Here is a 23,596-nt window from a genome sequence, read left to right as displayed (position 1 = left end):
AGATTGTGTTTTTATTGGTTTTGCATCTAATAGTTCAGCTTATAGATTCTTAGTTTTTCATTCCGAAGTAAGTGATATACATGTCAATACTATTATAGAATCTATAAATGCAACATTTTTTGAGGATATATTTCCATACAAAATAGGCAAGTCTAATTTATTAAAAAGTAGATTACATGATGATGTATATGAGGTTAATGACGAACCTAGAGAACATGATGATGGCTTATCCTCATCTAGAGTTCAAGAAGAAGAAGAACTTGAACCTAGAAGGAGTAAAAGGACAAAAATTCGGAAGAACTTTGGGCCTGATTTTGTGACCTTATTAACCGAGACAGAACCTCAATCATTCAAGGAGGCCATGTCCACTCCTGAAGCTCCATTTTGGAAGGATGCAGTTAACAGTGAGATAGATTCCATTATGCAAAATCATACATGGGAATTAGTCGATTTGCCCCCTGGCAATAAGCCAATTGGGTACAAATGGATCTTTAAGAAGAAATTAAAACATGATGGTACAATTGACAAATATAAGGCTCGTTTGGTAGCTAAATGATACCATCAAAAACATGGTTTGGATTTCTTTGATACATACTCGCCTGTAATGAGAATTACGTCAATAAGATTGTTGATTGCTATAGCTGCACTCCATAACATGGAAATACATCAAATGGATGTAAAGACTGCATTCTTAAATGGAGACTTAGATGAGGAAATATATATGGAACAACCCAAGGGGTTTGTGGTTAAAGGTCAAGAACACAAAGTTTCTAAACTTGTGAAATCGCTATACGGGCTCAAACAAGCTCCAAAGCAATGGCATGAAAAATTTGACCATATCATGATCACACACGGTTTTAAGATAATTGAGTGTGATAAGTGTGTCCACACAAAAACTCAAACTAATGCTTACGTTATGTTGTGTTTATATGTAGATGATATGCTTATAATGGGAACTAACAAAGAGATAATAAATTGGACCAAGAAGATATTGAAATCAAGTTTCGATATGAAAGATCTTGGATTAGCTGATGTGATTCTTGGTGTAAAAATAAAAAGAAACCAAGAAGGATATATTCTTACACAACCCTATTATATAGAAGCTACACTTAGAAAATATGGTCATTTGGAAAGTAAAGATGCAATTACTCCTTTTGATGCTTATAGCAAACTTAAGAAGAATATAGGAGATGCTATATCTCAATGAGAATACTCACAAGTTATTGGAAGCCTTATGTACATAATGAACTGTACAAGGCCTGATATAGCATACTTAGTGAGTAGACTGAGTAGACATACATGCAATCCTGGGCATGATCATTGGGAAGCTTTAATTCGAGTATTGAGATACTTAAAGTATACAATGAATTATAGATTGCATTATACAAGGTATCCTCCTGTGCTTGAAGGATTTACTAATGTGAATTAGATATCGGATAGTAATGATACAAAATCCACAAGTGGATATGTATTTACTTTGGGAGGAGCAGCAATATCTTGGAAATCTTCTAAACAAACATGCATAACCCGATCAACTATGGAATCAGAATTTATAGCTCTTGATATGGTTGGAGGAGAAGTTGAGTGGCTAAGACATTTTTTGGAAGATGTTCCCATATGGCCTAAACCTGTAACGGCAATATGTATACACTGTGATAGTTTAGCTGCACAATATCGAGCTAAAAATAGTGTATACAATGGGAAGTCTAGACAAATTAGATGAAGGCATAATACTATAAAGCAATGGCTCTCTAGTGGTGTAATTTCTATTAACTATGTTAAGTCAAAAGATAATATTGCGAATCCGCTTACTAAAGGTTTGTCTAGAGTGCAAGTTAAGCATACATCAAGGGGAATGGGTTTAAAGCCAATAGAGTAAAATAAAACTGCCAAACGGAAACCTAACCTAGTTGATTGGATATCCCATGGTCTAGGTTCAATAGGCAAACTGGTTTGGCTAGATTCAAGAAGAAACACACTTACATACCCATTCCTATGATGGAAGAAGTGTCGTGACTGCTGATGGTGTAGGATACATTAGTTTAATGATATTGATACTTGTAAATCAGGTGGAATAGTAACAGCCTATTCTTAATCAATATCACCTATATGAGAGTAAATGTGGGGTCACATTTATGAGAATTACATGGCTACATTCTCTAAAGCTCTCATGAATCCAGGATTTGTTCAGGACCAAGATGAACACAAACGTATGAATTTGCAAAGTGTTGGTGTGACATATGTTTTGCTTATTGTCTTGGTTTACTGCGGAGATGAACAGTTCAAGATTTTATATTCACTGCGTCATCTAGTAAATCCGATAAGTATATACTAAGGTAGGTTCAAGTCCAAAAGACACCTCTCCTGATGTATGTCACATCTATTGTTTACTCTTGTATCTTAGTATTTCTAGGACCAAAGAGTTGTCTCAAATGTGGGATATTGTAGGAGTTTTGAGACCCCTCTTGTCCCACATCGGGCAACAGTGGTTTTTCACTAGCCTTTATATAGGCTTATTCCTTCTTCTTAGTAATTAGAACTTAGACCATTTAGAATGAGGTTTAAGGTTTGGGCCACTAATTGTGTGGATTAGGCTTGATGATTATACTATAATATTAATATTAATTAATATTAATTAATCAAGACAAGGGCCTTGGGCCTTGGGCCTTGGGGCACTTAGGGCCAAGGAATTAAAATTAATCTGATCAATTAGTTTTAATTTCAAATTAAGTTTTTAATTAAATTAATTAAAAACGTTTTGATTAATAGACACAACTCTTTGGAAAGAGTTATATAGCTTCAGATACATCCAAAAGGTGTTTGAAGAGGTATGAAAGAGCCTATATAACTGGAGTCCTCAGTTCCATCAAAAATTATCTTTTCTTCCTCCTTGTCTTCCGTACAAAATTTCCAGAGAGTAAACACACAAAGCAATTCGCTAGAATTCTATAATCCAGTGCGGGTTTTGTAGAATTAGGTAGTTTTATCCTGGTCGAGCAGACATTGTAGAACCACAAGCACACGAGTGGGACGGAAATACTGTTCGAAGGACATAGCGTTTGCGCTAGCCTCTACCTTCAATTCATTCAAGTTAGTATCATTTTAATTTTTTGTAATTATTATGTAATTGCATTCTGTATTGCAAGTATTTTTTAATAATAAAGTATAAGTATTTCGGTTCTGTATTTCTGTTATTTTATTGTTTCTAAATTGTTCTCCAACAACTATTTCATAACCACAATTTTTAAGATGTCGTGTGACATAAGTGGTTCGGCAATCTAGAAGTAGCTAAGATTCAAAAAACCTAAATCTGCCCCAAATGAAGACATTGGAAGGTCTATGCTGAATTGATCAGACTTCCCAAGTTTAGAGAGTCTAGATACGGTTTGAGTGTGGTTTGAGTATGATAAAGTCCTATATAAGGCGGGTTACTTGGGCTGCAAGCCTCGAAGTGTATCTAAGTTCGCATTCACTATGCAATGTATGAAGAATCCCTGCTCTAAGCCTATTGCACCGAGAAGTTTTATCTATATACTGACTCGACTGTTGAGGAATCCTTCGCCGACACCACATGGGTGCCTCCTATATGCTTTTTGAGGTCTTTAAATGTTATAAAGGTCCAATCTCAGTCATACATGACATGTGATAGAGTTTGTGCTTAAGTAATTAGTGTTTTAATCGAGAGTAGACTACAAGTTACTTTCGCTAACAAGTATCTTTCCTTACCATGTCAAATCCAAACAACGAAAGTCCTTTTGGTATTCCATGGTTCGCCCGTGCCGATAGTTCCAGAGAACCATGATTTTCTTCAACTATTTATATTTACTTTGCTTAAGTTTATATAGTGAGGATATTGTCCAAAGTATATTGGTTGTTAGGCTGAGGAATGAAAGCGAAGTAAAAAGAAAATGACGCAAGGGGCGAGAAAGAAAGAAGACGGGTGTTGATGAAAATTTCCGCCATCTTCAGTCTTGACGAAAATGTACCTGTAAAACAATCAACACCATTGAATAAAGACATAAGCCTCACACGCCCATGAGGTAGGGGGTTAGGCTAATGGATCTCCGATGCCTAAGTCAGTTTCTTCGAGAGAGTAAAGTGTTTAGGGCTTTTTAGGGGTAGCAAAAGCTTCTCAAATTTGGTAGAATATGGGGTATTTATAGGGAAGAGGGCCAGCCATAGTGTTAGGTTTTTACCATACTGTTTGGACCTGATTTTACATCATCGGTCCAAGTGATCGAGGCCATTGAGAGAACATAGCTCCCAACCGTTAGATGGAAAAGTGAAGATAATTTTGTTATTATCAAGGGATAATGTTATGGTTTTTATCATAATAATTATCTTTTAATATGAATTATCTTCAAATTTTCTTATACATGCAAATTATACCTTTAACTTGGAAGCGAGCATGCAGTTAAATTTGATTTGGGATTCTCGACATTTAGACGTATGCTTGGAGTCGGATAACCATGCATGAAGGTTATCTTTTTGTTAATGGGACAAGCACAACATGACTTAAACATTGCATGTACTTGGACGTGAAGAAGGGTGTAAACATTGCATGGTTGTTTCAGGATGCTACGGGAAGAGTTTCAGTCGCGTACAAATTGATCTGACACATGGCTATCATGAGTAGCAGACAAGGATCAGGGTTAGCATCAAATCCAGTGGCCAATTTAAGGATGATTATCATGAATTTTCGAATGAGGGGATTATCTCTAAGAGAGTTCTATTTGTGGTCAGCAAAGAATACTTCACGGAAAGCACATGCATATAGTCCTATAAATACAAGACAATATACAATGAGAAAGGCACCTCCAATTCAACATACAATTGCCTTGCGCAAAACCACTCAAACATCTTGAGATTTTTTTTTTATTTTCTTTTTTCCGCCGTCACATCTTCAGTTTGGATAAATAGCATTGTGAAGGCAACCGGCGAACATCTTCAATTTGGATAAACAGCACTGTTGCCATAGAATCAGCCGTTCCCGAAGCACTTTCAGTTTGGATAAACAACACTACGTCGAGGCCGACTGGTTACCTATCCAAGTCTCGGTCGAGAAGGGTTTCCGAATCTTTATTGGTAGATGTCATCTTATTAGCCGTCTCGGCGAAGTAAAGTGTTACGAGTTACGACATTCAGCGCATTGAACGTCGAGTGATTTTATGATTGGATACTCACAAGTGAGTTTCAGAGTTCGGCATTCTGACGGCCGAACCACATTCACCATCAAGACATACATCACCTTTGAATACTTGTGTCTATACAGTCTGGTGTCGATTCGACGTGCTTATACTCTCACGAATATAATCAATGTGACCGAATCCGGCGCCGATGATTTATGAACTTCGTAGAACTAGCAGCCTTGTTTTCAGGCTCGAGAATCCAAAGGCCGAGATTTGTTCCTTCCTTGGCCACAGTCGCAAGATAAAGAAGTCAGCAGCGCACTCAACGTAACATCAATAAATTTTACTCCTCGGCCGACGAGTTGGCACGCCTCGTATTCAACCGAATGACGTAGTTAGCTTATTAGTTACTCGGCCTGCGCGCCACGTAAGCTTTGTAATTTTTAGGGTCAACACATACACATGGCAACATCCTATTGGCCAATGTTTATGGAGAAATATTCTTAAGATATTATTTAAATAGGGATTACTTACTTGATTGGAGTCATTCTTCAATTGGGAATGTATTAAAGATGGGATTTGGGTAATTAATCCTTATCTTTAATGCTTTGACTTTTCCTTGTCAAGGGCAGGTGAGTTGTGGGCAGTCTTATTCAGCAACTGGGACCTTCAGGGGTGTGAGCTACGCGTGGGAGTATCTGAGGAGCCTGCCCATTTATTGAGGTCAATCTTGTCTTTCTTGAGCAAAAGTCCACGTGTTGCCTCTAGAATTTTTGGTTCCACAAATGCCCCCACACATGCTGCGCTACACGTAGGCAAATGGCAATAAGTGTAGAAATCCTAAGCTGCATGGGCTTGTAGAATTGTTTCCCAATTTGAACTTGGTCTCCTTTCTTGATTTGGAGATAAACTTCTTCTAGGAAAAGGAAACCAATTGCCCCCAATACCTATTTAATTCTGCCTTAAGCAGGGGATAAAATAAATTTGGAGAACAGTCATCATTCCAACAAGGAAGAGAGAAACCAGAGGAAATTTTTCTTCCCCTGCCCTAGCTTTCTTCTTCTTTTGCCCTTGCAAAGAGTCGTCTCTCGTTGTTGTTCTTGTTTTCCATGCCACACCAAGGTAAGAAAAATTTAAGAAGAAGAAAATTCAAATTTTTCGGGAGTCTTGGGACTTGAAAAATTGGCTCAACAAGGGCCGAGAGTATGTGAGACTTGTGACAAGGGAACCACGATGCTACTGCGCATGGTTGTGCGCTATCGGAACCGACTAGCGTGGGCCAGGTGATCATCCTGGCTTGGGCCGAAGTGGCTAGGCGCTGGGACACGAGAAAGCTGGCTTGGGTCGGGCCTTTGAGGCTGCTAGGCACGAGCCCATACAAGCGTGAGGTGAGAGAGTGGGAGATATCGGCATGGGCTGGCTTTCGGGTCTTGGTGGCTAGGCCGAGAGGACTGGGCCTGTTTGCTTAGGGTGGTGGATGAGCAAAAGAGAGGAAATGCGGGTGGAGCCCGTATTGGGCCATGCTGCGAATGAGAGGGTTGGGCTGTGAGGCCTGGCGTTGGGGCATTAAGCTAAAGGTCCTTCATAATATATATATATATATATATTTTTTTTTTTTTTCGCAAGCTGCCTTCTAAATATTTTCATTCGTACTTTTTGCAGAGATTTTGTGATGTTTTTCTCTGATCACAAAAGTGATGAATATCATCCACCTTTGCACCGTCAAGGTGGTTCTTCCGATAAGGTGGGCTACTTCAAGGCCGTACATGTCAAGATTGATTCCCATGAGCTGTTTCTGGATTTTCTTAAGACGTACAAGCATGCGATTCCGTTAGGGGTTCACGTCAAGTGAGTCAAGGATGATAGCGGGTATGAATTGTGCGGTGAGGGTGTCATTGCTAGGAAGAGGGCTATCAAATTCCATCTATATTACTTTGTGTTGGGATTTACTTTTCCCATTCCACTTCTTTTCTAGGAGGTGATCTGCTCCATGAAATGCACACCTGCTCAGTGCTATTTGAATGCACTTCGTGCGATGGTGGGGTTCTCAAACTTGAGCAGGTTCTTTGATCTTGGCTTAACCATAAATGAGTTCTGGTACTTCTTCGAAATCGACCACAAGGAAGGTGTGGGGCAATTGAGATCTCACTGTAAATTGCTTGATGCTTCTTGCAAAGGTGATCATGAGTGAGCGAGAGACACCATGGAGGTTAGTGGAGAGTGGGAGTCTGACTCCTCTCTTGAGTTGCGTGTTTCGACTGTCTTTATCAGTGGTAAGTGAACTGCTTCATTCTTGGCCTGCTTGAATTTTTGTTGAGCTGCTCCACGACTTCAGTTTACTGATTGTCCTTCTTACTTTGTATAAATTCGGAATTTGGATTAACTCTAAGAACTTTGGCAGATATAAAGAAAATGCACATCACCTTGGGCATTCCTGTTGAGTACCGTGAGTGGCGCTGGCTGCTCAGTCCTCTTCGTCGGGAGAAAAGCGAGCTGCCTCCGAATGAAGAGATAAATCAGATGAAGGATGAGGCGCTTGCTCGTCCGATCAATACCCTAAAGCCTGTATGCTGCTCGCAGGGGCTCGTCAGCTGCTAAGAAGCTTCTCATCGATTTGACTTCTCCAAAGGGGATGAAAAAGTCCATCGAGTCTAAGCTTATGAAACCTGCTGCTCTGAAGGTAGCCACGTCCATTACTGAGAGAACTACCCAGCAAAAAGGTTCAGTAGTGCCCCCGGTGTCTGGGTATGTGTCGAAGCGCGCTTCGGAAGCTAAGTCTGGTTCGGCTTCTAAGAGGCTCATCGTTATGAAAAGCAAAAAGGTGGATTCTGCAGCTCATGTGGCACCTGGGCCTGTTCCTCCTCTTGCTGCGATTGACTCATCTGCTGAGAAAAGGAAATCTGCTCGCACGAGCAGTTGTGAGAAATCCACCGAGTCTGAGGCTAAAAAGTTTCCCAAGGTTTGTACACTGCTAAAGGTTAACCTGCTTAAGGATGTTGATGCATGCGCCAAGTTCGTTGACAGTATTAGGAAAGTTGTCATCCGCTCAAACTCTTTTGCGAAGCGTTCTGTCTACTCAAGAAGATCCTCCCTGGTTGCTACAATGCATAAAACTTTGATCTTAGCAGCTAAGTCAATGCGCGTTTATCAAGATGCTGTCAAGTGTGCTAAGGAGGCCGAAGTGGCATTAATGGTTCAGCTTCATCCAACTACTGAAAAGATCGAAAAGCTCGAATCTGAACTTGCCTTTTTGAAGGGGTCTAATGTCTCAACCCCCACTTCTATACATCTGGAGATCGTTCATCAGGAGGTCGCCCACTTGAAGGCTAAGCTTAGTGCGACTCAGGCTGTTTCACCGATGGTCAATGACCTTGACCGTGTCAATTTGGAACTACGATCTACTTAATTTACCAAGGACAAGGAACTTGTCTTCATGCTTGCTGAAGTGTCTCGTCTTAAGGATGTTGCCAGTAAGCTTGAGTCCAAAGAGGTGGATCTGCAAGGTGTGCTGTCTGCTAGCAAGAACTTGAAAAAAGGAACTGGGTAAGCTGCAGGATGTTCACACTTGGCTTGTTAAAGAGAATGTGCAGTTGAATAATGAGAAGGTCGGTCATGAAGTGGCACTTGCTTATTATCAGGTTGATTTCTACAAGTTTAGCTATGTAGACCATCTTCAGGGTAAGCCGTCGGATTATCCAAGAAGGACTTCGAGACTTTCTCTATTTATCCAATTAATTTGCTTGATTTCTCGTTCGAGGTTGCCTTTGGTCGAGTAGCTGAAGGTCAGGCAGTCCAGGCAAGGGTGGCTGAGGATGAACTGATAGAAGCTTTGGCTGATAAGAGCGGTGTGGCTGCTGAAGGCACGGCAGTTGAAGGACCAGTGGTTGCGCAGGCTGCTGATGAGTAGTCTTCTTGCTTAGACTTAGAAATTTTCTTATTTTCCTTGTTGTTCTACTTTATTGGAGCTTTGTTAGCCTTCGAGCCGGCTAATCAATTTGTTAGAAATTTAATAAACAGCTTTCCTTGCTTTAATTCATCCTTCTTTTCGCCATGTCTATTGCAAAACTTTACCGTAAGACGGGCGGCTGGGTGAGCTGCTTCAATGAAGCAGTCGATCCTACGTCGTCATTTAAGTTTTAGCTTTGGATTTGGGACATATTGAACTTTACTTGCAAAAGGAAAAAATACGAGATTTCAAACTTATAGAGCCAGTGACCGAACTCGCAACCTCCGAAAGAAGCTGGCAAGTTTGTGTAGCTACTATAGTCGTGAATCTCGGCTTTACCGACTACACGAGCCTTGGCCATCCTGGGGCGTGTTGTGAAGTTTTTAACTTATAGAGCCAGCAGCCAGACACATGTTTCTTGTAGAAAGAAGAGAAAATTCACGTAGCTGCTATAGTCATATCTCGACTTTAGTGGTTGCACGATCCTTGGCCCTCTCAGGGCGTGTTGCAAAGTTTTTAACTTATAGAGTTGTCGATCGGACACATGCTTCTCGTAGAAAGCAGAGGAAATACATGTAGCTGCTTTAATCTTACTTCAGCTTTAGCTCCTACAAAACTTAAATTGTAGACCATCGGTCGAAAGCGCTGCTTTTAAATAAGTAGACAGGTCCGCGTAGTCATAGATGGTGTAAGTCTCGACTTATAGATTGCCTTAGGCTACCAGCCGTTGGGGCGTTGACCGGGCATCTTACTTACAGAAGCAGACGACTCGCGTGACCACTTCAGGTGTTGTCCTTGGCTCTTGGAGGCGTTATATGCATAAGGTGTAAGCAGAATAGTGCCTCATAAGCCATATCCTTTCAAGTTGTAACTTGATTCCACAAGTCGCTTAACTAGTATTGCAACATATTAAAACTAAGCTACGTTCATGAAGACTTGCATGTCAAGGATGTACCATCTAGTCACGTGAATTCTTTCATGGGCAGGAATCCTACACTTAGCGTCTCTTCCAGTTAGAGACCCGGATCCCGCGAAATTGAATCCTTCAATCGGCTAAGTCTATTATAGGAGAATGACTATTGTGGCAAATTATGGGAATCGTTCGGCTCAGGTAATTGCTGCATTCATGGGAAATTGAGCAATCATACAACCTATCCATGTCTGGATATACCGAATTTGTTTACCCTCTCCTTATTGGAGAGCACACACCAAATTTGCAAGGGCAGGGGTGTCTTCTGCTATCATAGGAGGGTTCTGTTTGTTTATGGATTCAGGACAGGCTTATGAATAATTCCTTCAATTTTTATTTAAAATAGATAAATGTATTAACTTTGCTTGTAGGTGGTAATGGCATAACAACTGATAATCCTTGGCATGCAAGGTCTTGTTTGTCGAGCTGCTTGAGGTTTCGATCTTTATTTGTCTTGAATAAGGTCCAAGGAATAGTGGGAGGTCACATGTAGTACTTTCTCAGGTTGAAGGCATTCCACTACTTTTCGTTCTCTTTGTCGCTCATGGTGGTGAGGGAGTAGCTGCCCTTTCTGCCTACTCGGCTGATTTTGTATGGACCTTCCCAGATGGGAGCCATCTTTTTGGAGCTTTCCCTGCGGGCGATGATAAAGGCTTTTCTGAGGACTAAGTCTCCTGGCTGGAACTGCCGAATCTTTGCCCTTTTGTTATAGCTGGAGAGAAGCTGCTGCTGATAGGCCACAATACGGGTGATAACCTTCTCGCGTTCTTCCCCTGCCAAGTCTAAGTTTATGGTCATCTCCTTCTTGTTCTGCTTAAAATTCAGCAATACAGTGCTAATGCTTGGCACCATGACGTTGGGATGAATGATTGCCTTAGAGTCATACGCCAAGGAGAATGGAGTTTCGCCGATTGCTCGTCTCTTGGTACGATATGCCCATAGAACACTGGGGAGCTCATCTGGCCAGTTGTTCTTCTTGTTTGAGAGGGACTTCTTGAGGCAATCGAGAATGGTCTTGTTGGACGCCTCGGCCTGCCCGTTGCCCTACGAATACCAGGGCGTGGACATATATTGCTTGATGCCATATTTTTTGAAGAACTTCGCCAAGTCTTTGCCCATGAACTGCAGACCATTGCCTATGATGATGGAGTGAGGGATACCGAAGCAGCAAATTATGTTCTTCCATATAAAGTGCTCTATGTCCATCTGGGTAGTTGTAGTCATGGGTTCAGCTTCGACCCATTTTGTGAAGTAGCCGGTCGCTACGATCATCATCCATCTACCCCTAGTGATAAGCAGCATTAGTCCTACTAGGTTAATTGCCCACTGCATGAATGGCCAAGGGCTCGTCTGCGAGTGGAGTTTGATGACAAGTAGTGCGGGTATAGGCTTGAAGCGTTGGCGGCTGTCACACCTTTGTACATACTCCTTAGCGTCTAAATGCATAGTTGGCCAGTAATAGTATGTGTTAAGAGTTTTTTGCGCCAGGGAACGGCCTCCAGAGTGGTTTCCATAGACACTTTCGTGGATTGAGCTAAGAATCTTCAAATCGTCAAGAGGCAATGGGCAGCAGAGATGTGGTCCGAAGAAGGATCTGCAAGCAAGCATGTCGTTCCACATGTAATAGCGTGCTACCTTCACCTAGAGCTTTCTGGACTCTAGTCTGTCTGTGGAGAGCGTTCCATTGACTATGTAGTCGATGATAGGATCCTACTAACTTGAAGTTGTGCTGATCTGCATTACCTCTACTTCTGGTTCCTCATCTATGCTCAGCTTCTCCAAGTACTCGACTGGGATGAAGCACTTGAGTTGATGGTCTAAGGCAGAGCCTAGGCCTGTTATTGCGCCTATGTGGGCATTTTCTGCTCATGGAACTTAAGTGAGTATGTACGCCTGGAACATCACTAGATGTTCTCGTACCTTCTCGAGGTATCAAGTCATCCTTGGATGCTTTGCCACGTACTCCCTTGAGGTTTGGTTGGTGATCAGCTGGGAATCAGAATAAATCTTGAGTTTCTTCACCGCTAAGTCTTTTGCCAATCAAAGACCTGCTAGTAGGGCTTCATACTTTACTTCGTTGTTTGATGCCTTGAACCTTGGAGTGATTGCCTGCTTAAGCATCGCACTGTCTGAGGTAGTGAGAACTAGACCTGCTCCCAATCCCCGGTAATTGGATGATTCATTGATATGCAAACGCCAGAAATCTCCTGCAAGTGGGGCTGATGCGGCTACAATGTGCTCGGCTGCCTCTGAGGCGTTTCTGGGCTGAGTTGCTGCGCTCATCAAAATGTCCACCTGTTTTCACGCCTTTAACATCGTGCGTCTGGATTGTGCAAAATATCGTGTCATGACGATGATTGGGTACGTCTAAAGGTACGGCTTGAGTTTCCAGGTTGCAACAAATTGCGCCAAAACCAAAATGTTGATTTCAAGTATCTGGTTTCCGCATCGATGAAAGCTTTTGAACTGTGAAATACAGGTGGTCGGGCCCCCATCTCTTCTCGTATGAGGGTAGAGCTTATTGCCGCTTCAGATACCGCCATATAGATGCATAGATCATTCACTGCTTTCGGCTTAGATAGTAGGGAAGGTGATGTCAGGTACTTCTTCAAGTCTTGTAATGTTTTCTCACACTTCGTCGTTCCATTTGTCTTGATATGCGTCCTAACTACCTTGAAAAAAGCTTCTATCGATCGGTAGGTTGCAAAAGAAATTGGTTGAATACAGCTACTTGTCAGGTCAGACATTAGATCTCCTTCAGAATGGTGGGGGACTTCATTTCTAGGATCGCTCAGATCTTCTTAAGATGTGTGTTTTGAGTGGTCTGACCGCTGCTTAAGGTCAAGGGAGATGTGTTCAGCGTTGTCTTCAGGTTTTCATCCTAATTCATTTGCCAGGGCAATGTTTACCTTGACGTCATCTTTTTGATCCATCTACTGTGTCTGCTATTTAGTGGAGGAAGAATCGTCTTTCTGCACTTCAGCTGTTATTGCTGGGGCGAAAGACGTCTTATTCGACTCCTTAAGAACTTGGTGTACATCTTGGGTGTTGTGCCTCCTTTCATCCAAGATCAATCCCTGCATCTGCTTCCTGGCTTGTTTTTTTTATTGAGTAGTTTATCGCTCTCCTTCTTTTGAGTTGGCTCTGCGTCTTTGCGAAGCTGCTCAAGCGACTTCTGAGAGCGCTTAGCTTCATCCCAGAAGGAGTGCTTTTCTGCTAAAGCATAAGAGTCTACCAAGGTCAAGTTCTCGCCCATAATCAGTTATCTGAAAAGTGGGTGATCGGCTGGAAGCCCATTCCGACAGGCTGAGCATGCAATTTTGTCATCATATCCGACGATCTTCGTCTTCTCTGCCTTAAACCACTTGACAGATATGCGGAGTTACTCATTCGGGTCCTTCTTCACGTTGAAGAGGCGGTCAGACTTTTTCTTGATTGAGCAGTAGGACAAATATTCCTTAGTGAAAACCAAGGAAAATTCGCTGAAGTTCAAGATTGATCGTGGAGGTAAGGTGTAGAACCAGTCTTACGCCTCGTCTTGGAGCATCGTGGCAAAGATTTTACACATGAGAGCATCATTGCTGCAGTAAAGGGTCATGGCGCTTCGGTAGTGCATCAAATGTATGTCCGGATCTTTATCTCCTTTGAACAAAGTGAAATATGGAGAACTGAACTTCCATGGTGGCTCCATCTACTCGATCTCATCTGTAAACAGTGACCTGCTCAGGTTGGCCACGTCTCTATGAAAGGCATCATCAGTAGTATTAGTGCGCTAGAATCCGCGTAGCTGCTCTACTATGAGCCTTTGTACTTCCTCTTGAACTTGTGCCTGGTTGGGCAGCGGAGCCTCCAGCTGTCCCCGGTGCTAATCTGCTGGTCCATGTTGCTCTTCTATATGTCATTCTCATATGTGCCGTGATCACGATGCACAGGGTTCATTCTGTGTTACTTGTCGTCTCACTTAGCGGGGGCTGCCAGTGGAACTTGAGTTGGACTGCTCTTGTGCTCTCTTTTGTCCGCCATGCAGCTGCTTACTTCGATACCTCGTAGGAGGATCTCCTTGTAGGCCTAGCCTCGTGTGGATGCTTTGCCTGGAATATCCTGAGTGCTCATCGAAGTATGGACCCAACCTCGAATGCACACTGACTCGTGAGCCAAGTCGGGAATGAACGCTTCTCTACACATCTAGGTGGGAGAAAACGTTTTCCCAAGGGCCCAAACTAGAGTGCACACTACTCGAATGCACAGTTCGTGGTGGGCTGAGCGGCTCTTTGCCAAGATGTCGCTGAAATGAGTCACGTTCTTCCGCCTTTATCCTGCTGCGGGACACCTAGTCTGGGGCGCGCTGCATCTTGTTATGCTCGAGGAGTTGGTTCACCAAGGTGGTCTGTTGCGCAAGGGCACTCATCAAATTGGCTACCTGCTGGGGCAGGTAGTGTTCACCATTTAGATTGGAAAAGTCTGGATAATAGACGTCTGCATGCGTGGTAGAAATATAGTGGACTATAGGTACAAAGCTTGAGCCCAGAACGGGCATTCCTGCATAAATGTGGGGTGAAAATAACCCTGAGTCTATCGCGGGATTGGTGATCAGAATCTGGATTGCCGAAAGTGGCCTCGAATTGGATTGGGTTGGGGGAAAAGGTCATCGGAACGGGTCGCGAGGCAGGCCAACCCAATTGGGTGGCTAGGCCATGCATATGGATGCGTTGGGCTCGCATGTGTGGGAGCTGGCCTTGGGCCTGTGCTGCGCGCTAGGCCAGCACTGGCTCCTCGCGGGCTTAGACTCGATTGGCAGCTAAATGGGCTTGAGCTACCTTAGCAACGAGTTGGGCCTGGGCTGTTACAACTTAGGTTGCTGGTTGGGCTCCAGCTGCTACGACTTAGGCTGCTTGGCTGGCGGCTTTAGTTGCAGCGGTCTGGGTCCCTTGGGCTCGGCCTACTTCTCAGTAGACCTAGGCCTCCTGCTCATAGGTTAAGGAATGGACCTGGGCCTCTTGCCCAAGATTTTGAGGGCTATGGTGTTGCAAGGGCAGCGGTGCTTGCATCTGGGTCATGGCTTGGTGGCCCTACCATGGCGGTGATGGGGCTTCTCTTGTCGTTGCGTTAAACCTTGAAGATTGTCGTCGTGGGGCTATGTCCTCGTCTGCACTCTCCTTCCAAATCCTTGTACGTAAGGGGTTCCATTCGTCATGGTTTCTAAATTTCCTACCATTATATCCTTTCTCCAAGGATTGATCAAGAAACTTTTCTTGGAAAAATTAATTGATATGACGTGTGAGAAATTCAACGTAACAGAAAATTCAAGAAACAAATGCAAAAGGCTTCTTTGAGTATTTGAATTAGCTCTCAATGAAAGCACCAATTTGTCAAAGCAAATTTTCGTCGTCTTCAATCTTGACGAAAATGCACCTGCAAAACAATCAACACCTTTGATCAAAAACCTAAGCTTCATGCGCCCAAGAGGTAGGGGTTAGGCCAATGGATCTCCAATGCCTAAGTCAATTTATCTGAGAGAGTAAAGTGTTTAGGGCTTTTTAAGGGTAGCAAAAGCTTCTGAAATTTGGTAGAATATGGAGTATGTATAGGGAAGAGGGTCGGCCATAGTGTTAGGGTTTTACCCTACACATAGCAGCATCCTATTGGCCAATGTTTATGGAAAAATATTCTCAAAATATTAAATAGGAAATAATATCTTGAGATAATGGAGTAATTATCCCTTATTGATTTAAATAGGGATTACTTACTTGATTAGAGTCATTCTTCAATTGGGAATGTATTAAAGATAAGATTTGGGTAATCAATCCTTATCGTTAATGCTTTGACTTTTCCTTGCCAAGGGCAGGTGAGCTGTGGGCAATCGTATTCAACTGCTAAGATCTTCAGGGGTGTGAGCTGCGCATGGGAGTATCTGAGGAGCCTGCCCATTTATTGAGGGCAATCTTGTCTTTCTTAAGTAAAAGTCCACATGTCGCCTCTAGAATTTTTGGGATTATTTTTGGTTCCACGACGGGTAACAATTAGAGTTTTGGTTTATTTCCTTATGTTGAATCAGAAGTAACGTCACATTTATAACCTCATTCTTTGATAATGCAATATAGGGGATTGACCATTGCCCCAATTAATCCCTAGGCATTTAAGAAAATTAAGAAAGGGCACCTAGACCTACCCAAGTGTCAGCCTAAACTCGCCTAGGCATCCACCTTGCCCGCCTAGGTGGTCTGGGCGAGCTGGGCGGGTTTGAAACTTTTTTTTTTGCTCTTTTTTTTTAAGAAAAAAAAATCTAAGGAAGTGGCTTAGTGACTTTCATTTAGACAGAAAATAGATAACTTTCATCTTGCACTTTAGTTATTCAATTAATTGTAAGAGACTTGTTAGATGCTTAGAAGAACACTCATTATGTTTGTTCTTCATGTTTTCAACATGGTCTAGTACTTTATAATTTATATCTAATTCTATTTTGTAATTTATTTATCCCAATACAATTATGTAATTTTTAAGCAAAAGTAGACATTTATTTATATGTTTTATTGAATCCCACATCGACCAAAGGGAAAGAAGAATAAGAGTTTAAATAGGATTACCCCACTCTAATTAACACCGAGGTCTTTTGTGATAAAACCTCATACCTGACGAGTTGGGCATGTGGTAATTACCAAGTTGGGGATAGTATCGGTGATGTTAGAGTGAGGCCCTCAGCCCTCCGACCTGAAAATTTCAACATTTTATACAACAAATTTAATTAAATTAAAAATAAATAATAAATAAATATAAAAAATAAAAAAAAAAAGCTGCTTAGGCCCCAAACTAGCCTATAGGTGCTAGGCTCTTGCTCGCTGTCGGACTATTGTTTGGCGTCTTTTAAGACCATGATAACAATTACAACCTACATTTTTCCCTTCATCTAATTCCATTACATGAAACCATGATAACACTTATAATCTAGATTTTGCCCTTGATCTAATTTCATTACATGAAAATACTCTCTTTCTTACAACCCAACGTTGTTGTTTTTCAATATCCGTAAACTTAGTAAATGTAAGATGATAGATGGAGAAACAAAAAAAACTTTCTTTTGATTTTTGATAAGGGCAATCTTAATCCATCATGTAAACAAAGAAAACATTATCCCTAGCTACTTCTTATATATAATAAAAAAACTTTAACGAAAAGCTTCTGATACTGTTCAATTTAACGAAAAATCATATTTTTACACTAAAAAGTCAATTCTGGTACTATTCACTTTACCCTTTATTTTATCCTTATCGTTAAAACTCAAAATTTTCAAACATTTTCCATTAGTTTTCTTTATATAATAATCCATGGAACAGGATCCTTATCGTTCCTCAATAATCTGCATGTAACCCGCAGCACGCCGGTATAAGCTCAAAAGATATTGTTTCCGTTTAAACAATTTTTTAATTAGACGCAATACCTTTTAGTACCCCAATCACATACGCTAAATATGATAAACATATCCAAATAAAAGATTTCTTTCTTTTTTTGTGGAGTTTTTACTTTTGAGCCCTTAACTTAGGCATGGTGATGGTGAGTAGTGGGCAAAAAAGGGAAGAGATCCTCTTCAGATTTCTCTCACTAAAGTCACCAAATTCACTTATTCGGGCTCTTGAAATTTGATTCAACGGTTAAAATTATTATCTTTTTAAGGGACTCCTTGTTTGTAGCCGTTTGATCAAATTTTAAGAATCCAAATGAGTGGACTTGATGAATTTGGTGGGAGAGATCCGGAGAGCATCTCTTCCCAGCAAAAAAGGCAAGTGTGCGTACGTGGGAATTATATATGAGAAGGTTCATCTAACCTTCTAATGGAGGCCATTAAGCCGGGTAGATTCATTTACGTTCACTGTAGCCAGCATGCATAAAAAATCAAACACCAAAAATTAAAAAACAAAACGATCCAAATAGCAAGGGGTAGCCACTTAGTACTCACTACTGGTCTAGTAACATTTATGTTTATTTATAAATGAGAAGTTTTAAGTTCGATTCTTGCCAAAGTCGAATTTGAACTATATTATTGCTCATTCATTATAAGACTAAGCTTCATCCCTCCCTTTCGTGTAAATACCATCGTTTGTTCAAATAGCAAGGGATATTTTTGGGAAACCGAGGTGTCAAAATCGTAAATTTGGCTTCGAAACGTGAGCGTTTCTAGAACCCAGCAGTTTAAAAGCATGTGGCCAACTCTCTTGCAAGTCCAAGGAGTTTCAACACCCAAAACTCAACATTTACACAGACCAGACCGGACCATCTCTCTCTCTCTCTCTCTCTCTCTCAAATTTCCTCTTTTGGAGAGGCAGAGAAGCATTGCAATATCTCTCTCCAAAACCCCATTAAGAAATCCAATTAATCCTCCCTCTCCCTGAGATGGGTGGGAAGAAATTCGCAGTGCTTCTGTGCGCAGAGGACACGGAGTTTGTGAAAAAGACGTACGGGGGATATTTTGGGGTGTATCTGAGAATGCTGGCGGAGGAAGGGGAGGCATGGGACTTGTACCGGGTGGCGTGCGGTGAGTTTCCGGAGGATGATGAGATTGAAAGCTACGATGGGTTTGTGATATCCGGAAGCAGCAGGGATGCCCACGGCACTGATGCCTGGATCTGCAGGCTCCTCTCCCTCCTCCAGAAATTGGATTCCATCAGAAAAAAAGTTCTCGGCATTTGCTTTGGTCATCAGGTACATAATCATTCCATCATTTTTATTTTTGTCATCATCTTCACAAGAACCAGCGATATTATTACTCTAATTTACACTAAGAAATGAGTGTGGGTTTGAACCCAAATCAAATGAATTGATGAGAAAAATCATATTCACAATTCATCCTTGTATATATTGTTCATTCATTCTTTGTCTGTCTTTTGTTTTCTTCGTCGAATCGGTAATCGGTTGGTTTTTTCCATTTGGAAATTGGATTTTTTAAGAAAGGGCATTTTGGTCGTTTTTAGTATATTTTGCTTTGATGTGGTTTCCTATTTGAATTTTTTTTTTTTTCTTGTTTTTTGGATTTTGATTTTGGATGCCATATTGGGAACAGTTTTTAAAATGTTGATGTTGGTAGAAATATCGATATGTAATATGTTGAAATATCGATAAATATATCAATATCGGTTGTTTTCGATGAAAATTATAAAAAATGAAATTTTAAGGATTGTCAAACATTAGTTTAGACGAAATATAAGGATTTCTTGGATATTTAACTGATATGTCAGAAATTTCAACAAAATATGTTGATTTTAGCTGAAATTTAAGAGTTTTTCTTATATGTAATGAAATTTAGACTTTAGCCCCCTCTATGTCTTTTTCTGATTTTTCGGATATTTCCACGGAAATATCAATAATATTAAAGAAATTTTAAACACTTATTGGGAAGAACAAAATGGTGGGAAAAAGACTGTTTCGTGCTGGACACTGACATTTGCAGTCATTTCAGACTAAGGGTATGATAGTCTTTATGGGAGCACAGAATTAATTGTGATTAATAAGTTAAGTAACCGTTAGAAAATAATACTTAAATATTCACTAGTGAGCGATTTATATACTCATTTTTTTTATTTGGTCCAATAATTTTTTAACACATATTTTATTTTTCAAAAAATTATAGACATAATGTTCAACTTTTTTGGCTATGTCGCAAACATAGCCTTGTCGGTTTACCCTTACGTTATTGGAGAACCAGCGTTGGTTCTCATTTTATTATCATTATCTTTTGACTGACACTTTGTGTCTTAGCAACGATACATCCATTTACTTGATACATTCCTTATTTGAAGATCAAATATGTCATAAAAAGATAATATAATATCTGGCTATATTTGTTTTTGTTTTGCTTAGATTGTCTTTCACTCAGAGACAAAATCACATTGATGCTCATTCAAATAGAGCATAAATTCCAATAAAAATCTGTCCGAGTCTGAACTAACAAACCAGCATTTGGGTCTCAAACAAGAGTCGGTGACTGACACTAAAGAGAGGTGGGTATAAAATTAAACATGCGTGTAATTTGTGTAATGTGTGTTGAATTAGGTGACTATTTTGTTCCTGAGTGTGATTTGATTGGGTTAGGACGAAAGAGGCGTGGTATATTGGTTTATGGTCACACATTTTTCTTTTTGGCCAATAGATATTATAAAAGTTAAAATTCAATTGACGTTGGCAGAATTAAATATAATATCTATGAAAGTTTCCATGACATTTTGTAATTTGTCGGTGGCTAAACTAAACTTGATAGGAAATGTTGTGTGCTTCTGGCTTTTCGGTGTTTTTTTTTTAGTATTTTATAGCAATAGCAATAGCAATATAAAATTAAAGTTAAAACATGATTACGTAAAAGTGTCAAACTGGGTGTATTTATCCAGTGATCAAGCACTGGCCACTGAAACGGACAAAAAGCGCACGGCCACCTTGGAAACCAGCGGAAGAAGGTGGCTTCAACCTACCACAACCACAATAACACCCCAAATCCCACGGATCTATACTCAAAATAGAGCGTATAGGAGGGTTTGGGATGGAGATCTATTAAACTGTAGAGAGTTGCTCCAAAATAGCGGGTGAAGAGGTGAAAAATAGTAATTGATAAGGTGGTGAGCAGCACCAACATTTAGGATGGTGAGAAAAATACACTCTTCTTTTGGATCGTGGGGGAGGAAAGAGAAAAGTGGGGATTGTGACTTTTGGGTGCTTTGGTTTGGAGGAAGGAGAGAGAAACGTGTGCATGGTTTCGCACTGTCGCCAATTGCTTGTTATGAACGTAAGATAAACGTGTCCAACACCACATGCATACGTTAAAAATATACATGTATACTAATACTTCCATGCAACTTTGCCTTTATTGGGAGGGATTCTGATTCTTCTCGTGGATGAATTACCTCACCTCCCACTACTTGATACATGGGATATGGCTGCTGCCTCTCCTCCCTCTATTGTCCGTAGTCGATGTTCTCCTCTTCTGTCCATGATCGCAGCCCTTATTTCCTTGAATTTTCTTTTGAAATACGAGACATGCTTTATTATGTTTGCATAGCTGGCTAGTTGCTGGAAAAGTTCTACTGAATTCAAAAAACAATTAACAAATAAAAAACGTTAAAATTTATTTAGGTTAATTAATAAAAAGTTTTATTAAAAATAAGTATTATAGTGTGCATAGGAATAATGATACAAGCAAGAAGCATCTAAAATATATTATTTAGAATAAGAGCTTTTATAATCACACACATTGGCTTTCATATTCGTATTCATGTGAATTATATTAGTAAACAATTTATACGGAATCGTATTATTTTTACTCTGATTTCATAAATTTTTAGTAAACAATGTCAATAGGAATCTGATTCTAACTCCACTTCATTCCAACTCCTCCTCAATACAATTCTTGTTATTCTGATTACTGATTAATAAACGAGTCACTGGTTGAGGATGTGATATTTTGAAATATGGAGGCACTTAATGTGAAAAAAGTCACGAAAAAAAAAAACGAAAGTAAAAGATTTAGTTCGTTCTATTGCTCTTTTAGGACACAATAGATGGCCTCGACTTTTTAGTGTGTTATAACTTATATGTCAATTCTATTAGTTTTTAGTTAGTTATATTTCGTTTTGGGTTGCTTGAAAATGGTTGAGCAGCCAACTCCTTCTCCACCCTTCAAATTAATGCCATTGATGCTTGTTTATGTTTGTGATGAATGATTGAGAGTTGTGGCTTTGATTAGATATTGAGCCGTGCATTGGGAGGAAAATCTGGCAGAGCCATCACAGGCTGGGATATCGGAATCCGAACCGTCCACGTGTCATCATCTTCCAAGGCCTTATCCACTCTCAAAATTCCAGCTCTTCTCTCCATATATGAAATCCATCGAGATGAGGTGTGTATGTGTGTCCACAAATCTACTTCTCCTCCGTTGATCGTCCTACAATATCAGTTTGACTTTCATGCAAAATGCCTTAGCATTTAGGGTTTAGGGTTTACCTTACCAACTGCGAAAGTCAAGTTTAATTAATTATATGTTGCTTAACTTGTTATACATCAGTTTTAATAGATAAATTCATGTTTATTGATCTCATTGAAAAAAAAAAAAGGTGTGGGAACTGCCGCCTAAGGCTGAGTTAATTGCCTGGTCAGATAAGACTGGTGTGGAGATGTTTAAGTATGGAGATCACATGATGGGAATCCAAGGACATCCTGAGTACACCAAAGACATTCTTCTCAATCTTATCGATCACCTTGCCAAACTCGAATACATCTTGGTAATATACTTATATAACATTTTTGTGATCGTAAACACTCTATAAATATTCCGCTTAGCGGTCCAGAAGCTAAATTGGGAGTGTCAAAATCGTTATCATTATCTTTTCAAATGTTCGTCTAGTTAACAAATCATGCAACAGTTTAATTTGTTATTGTTGATTTGGTTTTAGGACTCGGAAACTGAAGAATTGAAGGCGAAGGTGGAGGCATGTGAGCCAGACAGAGAGGCATGGAAGAGGGTTTGTAGAAGCTTTCTCAAGGGTGAATTATGATGATAAATGACTAATTTATGAGAAGGAAATAAAAAAAAATTAAGTGTGAATATGTTGTGTGTTGAGGAGAGGCTAAGAAAGGGTCGTTAGTTGTTTCGGTGTTCTTAGGTTGGTAACTGTGTCTAGGTTGGCAGCTTAAGGATTAATATGTTATCAAGTATAATTTGAAGAAGAATTTGCAAGGTTGCTTAATTTTGCTAGTAAAATCGTTGCATTTTCTGATCATCTCACTCAAGTAGTACAATATGATTGACATCCGTGGCCTAGCATGCAGCGAAAAGGAAACAAAAATTACTGCAAATCAATTCTTATATAATTAATTATGGTTCGAACGGTTGACATCCAATGCCTAGAAAAATTATAGTCCAAACAACTTTATAACAGTACAGATTAAAGTAGAGATAAGGGAAGACATGAAAGAAGTTGCAGGGCCGGTTTTGAGATTTTTGATGCCCGGGACAACGCAACATTTGTATAACTCCATATAAAAAATAATAAAATTTTTAAGTGAAGAATTCCACATGAAGGAATTCTTCTTTTCTCACTATAATGTTGATATTCTCGAGAAGACAACTTTAATTAGAAAAATGCGTAACAAAGGGTCCAGCAGTGGAGGGTTGGATTTGTTAGCAGTGGGCCAACAAGTTGTTCACAGCTCAACATTTTCAACTAGACTTGGCAATTAATCACACAATCTATTAACTCGACTCGAAATGATACAAAAATAACGAGTTTTAGATCTAACACGTTAACTAATTGGGTCTTTGTCTGATCACACGTTAACGGTTCTTAAAGATATGAGTGCATGAACTAGGCCCAAAGCATTTTGAAGGTGAAGCGAGTCCCTAGAGAATGCTTTGTTGTTTTTTGCCAGAAGCTGCTAAGTGTTTGGTGTGATGTTATGTTGAGATTCTCCCGACAATGATAAAGTGTTTTTGGCAACTGTCGAAATGCTTGGTGATGATATGCTAACACTGAAAAATGGCTTGGCATGAGAGCTTGAGGTATGGGAGTTAAGGGA

The 23,596-nt window shown here is 40.3% G+C and overlaps 1 protein-coding gene across 1 annotated transcript; it reads left to right on the top strand.

Annotated features, from left to right (window-relative positions):
* Positions 1–18,250: 18,250 nt before the first annotated feature.
* On the top strand, positions 18,251–22,803 carry LOC137725256 (gamma-glutamyl peptidase 5). Its single transcript, XM_068463885.2, has 4 exons — positions 18,251–18,739; positions 21,768–21,920; positions 22,135–22,302; positions 22,474–22,803. The coding sequence occupies exons 1-4, from the start codon at positions 18,431–18,433 to the stop codon at positions 22,573–22,575; spliced, it is 732 nt and encodes a 243-aa protein (XP_068319986.2). The 5' UTR covers positions 18,251–18,430; the 3' UTR covers positions 22,576–22,803.
* Positions 22,804–23,596: the final 793 nt, after the last annotated feature.

Source organism: Pyrus communis, chromosome 5 (assembly GCF_041283825.1).
Source record: "Pyrus communis isolate YQ-2024b chromosome 5, ASM4128382v1, whole genome shotgun sequence".
In the NCBI taxonomy this organism is placed as follows: domain Eukaryota; kingdom Viridiplantae; phylum Streptophyta; class Magnoliopsida; order Rosales; family Rosaceae; genus Pyrus; species Pyrus communis.
Note: the sequence above shows the minus strand (reverse complement) of the source record. Positions and strands in the feature narration are given on the sequence as shown.

What these genes read in the sequence shown, in the direction of transcription:
- LOC137725256 (XM_068463885.2), top strand. Translation starts at nt 18,431, where the DNA reads ATGGGTGGGAAGAAATTCGCAGTGCTTCTGTGCGCAGAGGACACGGAG. An exon ending in ATGAAATCCATCGAGATGAG is followed by an intron (nt 21,921 to 22,134) that starts GTGTGTATGTGT and finishes AAAAAAAAAAAG; the next exon opens with GTGTGGGAACTGCCGCCTAA. An exon ending in CCAAACTCGAATACATCTTG is followed by an intron (nt 22,303 to 22,473) that starts GTAATATACTTA and finishes ATTTGGTTTTAG; the next exon opens with GACTCGGAAACTGAAGAATT.